The sequence below is a fragment of the Empidonax traillii genome, unplaced genomic scaffold, assembly GCF_003031625.1.
Source record: "Empidonax traillii isolate 1590-97213 ecotype Southwest subspecies unplaced genomic scaffold, ASM303162v1 scaffold40:size2234952, whole genome shotgun sequence".
Classification (NCBI taxonomy): domain Eukaryota; kingdom Metazoa; phylum Chordata; class Aves; order Passeriformes; family Tyrannidae; genus Empidonax; species Empidonax traillii.
In genome coordinates, this window is record NW_020955233.1 from 2120280 (window position 1) to 2129656 (window position 9377).

The 9377-nt window shown below is 48.4% G+C and overlaps 1 protein-coding gene across 2 annotated transcripts; it reads left to right on the forward strand.

Annotated features, from left to right (window-relative positions):
* The first annotated feature begins 6 nt into the window (after positions 1-6).
* Positions 7-8687, forward strand: LOC114054846 (coagulation factor IX-like). 2 transcript variants are annotated; one of them, XM_027878388.1, is made up of 9 exons: positions 7-206; positions 593-706; positions 2302-2462; positions 3315-3339; positions 3471-3584; positions 4456-4587; positions 5221-5873; positions 7317-7434; positions 7925-8687. In XM_027878388.1, exons 1-9 carry the CDS (start codon positions 164-166, stop codon positions 8500-8502), a joined length of 1938 nt encoding a protein of 645 aa, XP_027734189.1. In that variant the 5' UTR covers positions 7-163; the 3' UTR covers positions 8503-8687. The 2 variants fall into 2 exon arrangements, with proteins under 2 accessions (XP_027734189.1, XP_027734190.1); XM_027878389.1 differs by having other exon boundaries at positions 7-158; positions 591-706.
* Positions 8688-9377: the final 690 nt, after the last annotated feature.

Sequence of the window (9377 nt, forward strand, 5' to 3'; positions counted from 1 at the left end):
TCTTCCCCTAAAAAAAAAAAAAAAAAAAGAGAAACATGAGTATAATTGCATGGTCCTGTGTAAATTGAATTCATTCTGCATCCTGTGTTTTTGAAAAAATGCTGCAGGTAGCAGAGAGGAACGTGCTGTTGAATCCCGGTAAATCCTTTAGCCTGGGAGGGTAATGAGAAGAAATGCAAACGTCTGTGCTGTCCCTGTGAGTGCTGGTATGTGGTGCTTGGTTCCTCCCCGGGGTCTGTGCGTGCTGTTCCTGAGCAAAGCGTCAGTAGTTGCACCAGTGCCTGGTTGTGCTCCCGCCTTGGCTCCAGCGAGGCTGGGCTGGCAGGGGCCTCTGCTCCATGTGGGCTGTTTGCTCCCATCCCCAGGGCTTTTCCATGGCTTCCGTGGGCTTTGGATCAGATCCTGCCCCACACCTCATGTTGGGCTGTGCAGCATCGGTGTGGCTTGGGGAAACAGGGGACATGGGGTCAAAATGAACTGGGAAGAATTTGCTTTCTTTGTCTCTTCTTATCCTCCTTGCTTCTACTTTTTCATTTTTTTTGCAGGCTGGTTTGGTGACAAACACACTCATTTTATTATTCTTTTCCCTCATAAAGAGATCAGGAGGTCAGAGTGTTCTGGATGCTCACAGACATGGAGAGCAGCTCCTCACTTGGGACATTTCTCCTGCTGATGTGCTTCATTGACAGCAGCTGCCTGTTTGAAGGTAGGTATTTCTTTTACTTTTTTAATTCAATTGTCTTTTTGTGGCAATGTTGGCATTTAAACAGAAACTATGATCCTGTTCTGAACACAAAGTCCTGTGGGTTGAAGGAACATTTCCTGAAATGCACAAGAAAGAAATTAATGTTCATACACATATTTCCAATTGGAATAAGCGTTTCTTAGATTGCTGTTTAGCCCACTCTCCTGTTGAAAACTGTTCTCCTTGTGACGTGGAACCCAAGATCTGAACTGTTGTTGCATGGCAGAGGTTTCCAATTTGGGAATCTAAAATGAGGCACTTCCACCGTGTGTTCTTGGGCCTCATGTTGATTGTACAACGACTACATGAGGTTTGGAAATGGCTTCAGAGAGCTGTGGCACAGGCACGAGAGTTACAGGTGCTCAGGAATCATCGTGGCTGTCCTTGCAGAGAAGGAAGAGCAGAGCAAGCAGTGGTATTGGCAAAGGCTCTGTGGGACACTGACTTAAAGGAGGGAAATCCATTAAGTGACCCAGAACACAAGGGGTGCTGAAGGGAAATTTTCCTGCTGTAAGTGAAGGAAATGTTCTCCATTACCAGACAGCAGCATCTGTGCAAAGCTTTTCTTCACTGAGTGTTTGTGGGCTGTTACTAACTGCCTGGGAATGAGGCAATGTAATATCATTCTAGAAATTCAGTCATTGCTGTAAATTCTGATCCTGCAACTGCGAATAGATGTGTGTTTTCACAGTCCATCTCCAAAACTAGGTTCTTTGCCAGAGGGTTTGACTTGTCCAGGGCACTAACCAGGGCTGGGAAAAGCAGTGCTGTGTGGATTTCCAAAGGCTTTTTTGGGATTCCAGAGTGAGCTTTTTGTCTCTTAACACTTGGAGCAGCAGCCTTTCCATCTGCCAGGTGGGCTTTGGCTGCAGGGCTGCACTTCTGGGATCACTGCACCCACAAGGGGTGTGGGTGGAAAAACCTGCACACTGCTGCAGATAGAGGTGCCTTAGTAAAGGTGTGCTGTGGAGCAGAGGGGGTGTGTGGGGAGGACATTACTGCCATAGCCCGTCTTTTGGCCATGCCTCCCTTAATTCATTGGCAAAAATAACTTCAGGCATCGCAGGAGGAGGGCAAATACCTTAGTGAAGCAAATTTGAGATGAGCTAAATGTAAGTACAGAACTGATGCTTTAATATTTCTCTTAAAGAAGGATTGGTGTCTGCCCTATTGTGACCACAGCAGAACCTGGAGTACTCTGTGTCTCTACTACCAAATATCAAGCTAATAATTGCTGTATATCAAGATGGTTAAGCAGAAAAATCTAACCAGCCTTCAGAGAAGAAGTTGCAACACTCAAGAGTCTTGTAGGATAAAAAATTCCTGCACTAACCTGCAAGTCTCAGTAGTGGCTCTTTTGACTCACTGAAAGCAAGCTTAGACTACTGGTATCTTTTGCTGAAACACAGACTAATTTTATTTTCCTTTGGGCTGTTTGTGTAGATTGCCACTCCCCTCATTTATATTGTTTATTCCACTGAAAGCCCATCCGGCTGTGCCTGTGGCGATGCCGCTGCGTTGTCTTCAGCACCAACTGTTCAGTTTTGGTCTTCCAGTGTTTATGAGAAAAGACAAAGCCCACGAGGTGCTGCGAGTCCATAAACGTGCCAACCACTTCCTAGAAGAGATTCGTCCGGGGAACTTGGAGAGAGAATGCAATGAGGAGAAGTGTTCATTTGAGGAGGCCAAGGAGATCTTCCACTCGCAGGAGAAAACGGTGAGAAACTTGATTTTAGGAGAAACAGAGGAAAGTCAGTGGTCAGGTCTCGGTAATCCTTGCCAAGTCACCCAGTGTGGCTCTGGAGGTGTTGTCTGTGGATTCTGCAGCTTGGGTCCCTTCAGGGTGATTCAGGGAGGGTCACCCAGGGCACCTGTGAGACTTCACTTTGTGAGTGCTCAGTTTGATGTGTAAATGTTAAACACAAATCCTTGGAAGGATCCAAAACCCATTTCTGAGAGCATCAATCCCGCAATGGCATTGAGACATTTTCAGAGGTCACTTGCTTGTCCAGACCCTCCAGATCCAGAGAAGAAGTGTCAGATTCCCAGGGCCCAACAGCATCTGTCTGGAAGCAGGGCTGGGGCCTTTTGGGGCCCTGCTGAGGCAGGAGTTGGAGCTGCAGAGTTCAACATGTGCCTGGTCTCTCCTGGATCCAGCCCAAGGTGCCAGGAATGTCCCTGTAGCAGGTGGAGCAGTGCAGTAGAAATGGCTCTTCAGAGCAAAGCAGCTGGTGCTGAGGCCTTGCAGTGACACCTTTTGGGGAGGGGATGGGGTGATGGTGTCACTTGAAACTCCTGAGCTGGTGCCACAGACCTTTCAGTGGAACCTTTAAGGATCTGAGCTTTCAGTTTCATTTGATCCCAGGACAACCCAGTTTATGCACTCTGTGGCTGGTCCATGGTGCAAACAAAAGGAAACGGTACAGTGGTGATCAGGAGATCTGAGAACGTGTTCTGAGAACATGTCAGTTTAGATGGACCCTAAAAAACCAGCTTTCTAATTTATGTCTTCAGTAATCAGTATGACCATTTGTTGCCTGTTCTCTTCATTTGTGATTTCCTCTTGCAGATGGAGTTTTGGTTCAATTACAAAGGTAGGTAAAAAAGGAATTTTTAAAAAATGTATTTCTTTTGTCCCTCCTGGGTACAAAGAATTATGTGGCAATTGAAAGCCAGGCTTCTCTTAATTCCTGGAGTTACACTCTGCCTTGTTTCTTCTCCTCAGGTTTAAATCCATGTAGTACAAATCCCTGCAACAACGGTGGAGTCTGCAAAATAAGACATTACAGTTACTTTTGCATCTGCCCCCCAGAATTCAGAGGACACAACTGTGAAATAGGTGAGTACAGGGACAGACACATTGGCATTCGCTGTGAAGGAAGGATGGCATGTGACCATCTCCCATCAGCTCCCAAGAAAGTTCAGGGAATTACCCCTTTTCATCACTCTGGGGGGATAACAACTCTAGTGACTCCTGCCATAGGTGCCTGCACTGGAGATTGTTCATGATGAGGCTCTTCTCTTTTATTGAGTCAATCAAACAAATTAGGCAAAGCTTATTGAAAAGGGAAAAGTCTGCTACATTTATATGGTAATATATGAGTGATGAAAAAGGAAGGATAAAAACTGCCTCATCTTACCAGGTTTTTCATCCTCTGAAATGCTGTATCCAGTTTGCAAACTGAGTCATGAAACAGCAGCAAAGACCAAAATGTGGAAACTAAATTTTTTTTCCTCCAAGTGCTTTTGTCAGCCTTTTCTTTGTACAGTGAAGCATTTAAACATGACTATTTTTAATGTAACAATGAATAAAAATCTCAGGCAATTTCAGGCAAGGTCGGCCCCCCCAAAATGCCCAGTGCTTTAAACCTGCTATGATATAAAAGACAAGATGTGCAGATGGATCGAGAACTGATGCATTTAGAAGTGTTTGCTCTTCCAGGCCTCTTCTTGCCCCTGCTCCACAGACAGAAAGGCCCAGCTGTGGCCTCGGGGCAAAGCTGGCAAATGGGAGAATGGTGAAAACAGAACAAACCGAACATAAGGTGTGGTTTGCTGCACACCAGTGTGCGTATCTAGAACTGTAGGAGATGGTTCCTTCTGTTTCCCTGAGCGATTCCAGCAGATGTTTTCCTGCTTTCCCTCATGCAATAGTAGCTCCAGGATCTGGGTGCTGTCTGGGCTGCCTAACGCGGGTGTTTCCCCGGCAGAGAGGGTGGAGTGCTGGTACAAGAACGGCGGCTGCTGGCAGTACTGCAGGGACGGCAGCGCCTCCCAGGTGGAGTGCTCCTGCAGCAGGGATTACACCCTGCACGAGGATGGCAGGAGCTGCGTGCAGGCAGGTAAGGCACGGGCTGCTGGGGCCACCTCAGGCCAGGAGGAGGTTTGCAGGCACTGGATGCGGAAGAGCTGCACGTGCTGTGGCTACTGCAGCTTGCACTTACTGTATGAAAAGTTCTGTCTTGTAATGTTTATTTTAAACGTTCATGTTCCTCTCTATCTGGTGTCTGTAATCCCAGGCCCCTGTGAGCACGTGCTGGGTCAAGGAGCAAGCGGGACAGTCTGGAGTGGGCCTGTTCCTTCCAGCACAGGCTTAGATCAGCTGAACTCAGTTATGAGGCTGAAGTGCAGGGGTGGGAGGGGAGAGGATAGAACAGGGGCCTTTAAAACATGGTATTAAGGCAGAAGGGAGTGCTGGGTTAGTATTCTTTCCTGAAGAGAGCCCTCGGCAGGCTGCTCCTGGCTGATGGCTCAGAAAAGACACAGCCACATGCCTGTTTCTGGGTAACGAGCTCTGCACACTCAGCCAGTGTGGGTGTGGGGTGGCCAGGGGGAGTTCAGCATCACGAGGTCAGAGTTGTTCCAGGAGGGCCGAGTCCCATTCTTGGACAGGAAAGATGCTGCTTTGTGTTTGAGTTCAACGACATCGACACCCCCTAAGCTCCAATCTTGGTTTCTGTTGTTCCTCCCTCCAGCACCGTTTCCCTGTGGCCTGATCAAAGCCAGGCAGGAACAGCGGTGGGGGCCAAAGAGGCTCCCGAGGGGCCAGTGGGAGCACGGGGATGTGCCCCAGCTGAACAGGAGCATGGAGGGCACAGCTGGGCAGATGGAGCTGGAACACGGTGATGCTGGGGAAGAGGAGACCGTAAAGGATGCCTTTGGGCACGCTGGACAAAAGGAGGTGGCAGGAGATGCTTCCAGCTGGAATGAGACAGTGGTGGGCTCTGTGTCCCAGAAGCCACTGTGGGACAGCGTTGCAGGGCAGGAGCTGGATGGCCCTGAGCACCACAAGGCAGCGGAGGGAACTGCCAGGCCTGGGAGAGGCCCAGCTGTGTGGGGTGAGCCAAGCCAGGGCCCTGCATGGCAGGATGAGAGCACAGCACCTGCTGCCAGGCAGGAGGGAAGGTGGGGAAATGCTACAGGGCAGAACCAACGAGGGGAGGGCACTGGCAGGAACAGAACGGGGACTGTTCAACACGGGAGCAATGGGCTGCAGCACAGCGGGGATGGGGGAGACGTTCTGGACACACCTGAGCCTACCCAGACAAACATCAGCTCTACTTTGGAGCACAGGGACACCAGGATAACAGGAGGAATGCTGTGTCATCGTGGACATTGCCCCTGGCAGGTAATACTTTACTTCCACACCTCAATGCTTTCTTTCTTTATCTTGGTTGGGTCCTCCAGGAGCAGAGTTCACCAAGCCATTACAAAGTTTTTTCAGGTCGAGAGCAGTGGAACCACACATATTTCTCAGCCTTCAGCAGGGCTTTTTGACAATCCAGACCTTAAATGCCTTTATGATTCTTCCCGTCCTACATATACCCGCTTTTGGATTAGAACATAATACCTTCTATCTTAATCCAGTCAGTCTCATCTCCTGTGCTGTTATTCAGGTTGTATCTGCGTGTCCTTAGGGCAAAGCTGAGCTTCTGCCTCCTTGTGGAAGGCTGGGGATAAGTTTTCCCGAGGCAGTTTCTGTGGCCAGGTGAGATTTAGTAGGTTTGGGGCTTTCTTGTGTGTGTGTCCTTATTTGTTTCTAATTTTCACTATATTGTCTCTCTTTGGTCAATGTCCTGTTACTGTTTGCAGAGAAATTCTGATCTAAACCCCTTCACATTACCCTCGCTCGATTTACTGCTGGCACACAAGTAGATTTCCCAGTTCCACACATCAGAAGGTATTTACAGGTGGAAAAATCATAGGCTGAACCTGGGTGGACTGTGCATTGTGCACTCTGGCAAGCTGAAATGTCACTATTAGCCAATTTTATGGGTTTCCATCAGCAGCTGCTTCCCTTTGGATCAGCAGACTGATTTTGGGTTGTTAGGTGGGAATGTTGTTTGTTGTCCAACCTTATACAGTTTCTCCTGGAAATGAAATGTTACCACCAAGGTGGTTTTAAATTGTCATTACAGCAAGAAATTTGTAATTGAATGCTGTATTTAAAGTCTATCTATCTATCAATTTTTAAAGGGTTTTGTAAACCCTTTGCATTCTAGATCTTCATAACCTAAGACAGCATTTTCTGGTAAGTGTTCTTTGCTACTTTTCAATGTTTATTTCTAGCACTACTGAACAGATTTAAAAGCATCAATAGTACATAGAATTAATAGTTGAGGGGATGCTGAGGCATTGATGGAGCTTTTAATTCTGAGCAGACAAGGCAGACATCAAACACTGGGCCCCATGTTTTTACTTCTCCATTTGCTACTGTGTAGATCTTTACAAACTTTATTGCCTAGAGTACTAATAAACTGCACCTTGTGCTTCTGTTCTCCACCACTCCCAAAACACTAGATGCCACATGAAAAATAAATCAGTCATACTTGTTCCTTCAGAAGAACATCAGCCACTGCAGCTGTAAGTCTACGTGACCTTGCCAAGCTTAGTTCATTATTGAGTACTCTGCTCGCTTGTCACAGCAGCGCAATGATTTTGTTATTGTTTTCACTGCCCCTTTGCTTGGTGGGCTGGTGGTTCCTGCCAGGCGTGTTCCTTACCTGGGTTAGAGCCCACAGTGCGTGCACAGCCCTGGCCCAGCCCCAGTTGTGCCTCTCCCTTCCCACAGGTGCTGCTCCGGGACAGCCGGGGCGTGGGGTTCTGCGGCGGGAGCCTCCTGAGCAGTCGCTGGGTGGTCACAGCCGCGCACTGCCTGGACCTCGTGAGGCCCCACCACGTCACCGTGGGTGAGCACGGGGGGCAGGGGAGACAGCACAGCCAGCCCCACCTGCAGGCAGGGAACACTTCAGTTCCTTGGCAGCGGGCAGGTGCCAAAGGGACGTGCAGGAGCAGCACTGAGGAACTGGCAGGAAACACTTCTTCAGCCTTAGTCCCAGCTGCAGCTTAACACTGATGTCATGTTCCTGAAGGGGAGAACACTGTCCCAGGGAAGTTTAGACACAACTCTGCATACTAAAAAGGAGTGACAGTGTTTCTGAGAAATCTTCTGCCTTGGTGTCACATCATCCAGGCCCCACCTCTCGGGTTCCTAAAGGGCACCTGGAGTTTGGTTTGTAGGATCACAGCTGTCAGTGGTACATGCAGGATTTGGTTTGGGATGTACCTTCTCAGGACAAAATATCAAAGCATTAACTCCCCGTCCTTCGTGTTTCCCAGTGATGATACCACAGAGACTGTTCACAGTTTGCTTAACGTTTTAACTTGTCCTGGCTGCAGGAGACTTTGACAAATACCAGAGAGAGTTCAAGGAGCAGAAGATCGCTGTGGAACGGAGCTGGACGCACCCACACTACGATTCCAACGACTACAACGGTGACATCGCGCTGCTCTACCTGAGCAGTGCCGTTGTTTTCAACGAGTACGCGATTCCCATCTGCCTGCCCAGCCCCGGGCTGGCCGCGCTGCTCTCCGAGGAGGGTCGGCCCGGCGTGGTGAGCGGCTGGGGAGCCACCCACGCCCGGGGCTCCACCCTGCGCTTCCTCATGAAGGCGCGGCTGCCCGTGGTGAGCCTGGAGCGCTGCCAGAGGGCCATGGACAGGCTGGTCACCGACAACATGCTGTGCGCGGGGCACGGCACCGCGGCCGCCGACGCCTGCAAGGGGGACAGCGGGGGCCCCTTCACCGCCTCCCACCACAACACCTGGTTCCTCCTGGGCATCGTCAGCTGGGGCGAAGGCTGTGCCCAACAAGGGAAATACGGGGTGTACACCAGAGTAGCCAACTACATCCCCTGGATTACAGAGGTGGTGGAAAGTGTAGCGGATTCAGAAAATTTTTCCATTAACTTTTCTTAATGCCACCTATAGGAGCAGAAATAATTCTACTATTACAGTGTTCCAGTCTACAACACTGTGCCTGTTCTCTTCCTCAATGGTGTAAAATCAAGCTTCTTACCCTCGAGGAAATTTTGAGAGGTTTAAATTGCTTATTCAAGTATTGCTAAAATACTTGAGTATAATAAAGAACTATTTGCAAGTAACAAAGGAGAAAACTCAACTTCGCTTAATGCAAATTCTTATCAGGAAGATTTTTTAAAAGCAAGCGCTTTACATTTCTCAGGCCTACCTGCATACCACAGACAGGCACACTCAGTCCTCTGTACCAATTCAGCGCTTAGCAAAGCACGTGCAGTTCAGGTAGTGGTGTCTGGCTCTGTCTGAGACAGACAGTGCTGAACACAGCAGTGAGGGAGCTCTGAAGTTCTGGAGCCAAGAACAAGTCCATTTACTAAATTACAGATGTTTTCTGACACAAAAAACATCTGTATGGAACTGGGCATAAACCGAGCAGGAATCCACCCAGCTGCAGGAAGATTAAAGGATTGTGCAGTAAAATTCTTAAGAGGTGATCCATGTCAAAAGTAGTTTTGATTTTATGACCTCTCCAATTGACTATCAAGTTTTTATTACAACCCCCACCGCATACTCCATTGTTACCATTCCACAAGAAACAGAACCATTCTGTTTTCCCTCATGGTGTTGAACTATTATGATTAGTTTTGATAGGAAGAATTTGAATTAGGCCTTTCACAAGACCACTAAGGCCCAGTACCTCAACGAAACATCCCCTAGGATTTAAAAGTAGTCCCTAGCCCCCAGTTATTAGAGGACTAGACTGAAGCACCAGAACTACAAAAAAAAAATTGGAGGAAGAGCAGTTCCTTTGTTTT

What these genes read in the sequence shown, in the direction of transcription:
- LOC114054846 (XM_027878388.1), top strand. Translation starts at nt 164, where the DNA reads ATGAGAAGAAATGCAAACGTCTGTGCTGTCCCTGTGAGTGCTG. An exon ending in CAGCAGCTGCCTGTTTGAAG is followed by an intron (nt 707 to 2,301) that starts GTAGGTATTTCT and finishes TTGGTCTTCCAG; the next exon opens with TGTTTATGAGAAAAGACAAA. An exon ending in CAGGAGCTGCGTGCAGGCAG is followed by an intron (nt 4,588 to 5,220) that starts GTAAGGCACGGG and finishes TCCTCCCTCCAG; the next exon opens with CACCGTTTCCCTGTGGCCTG.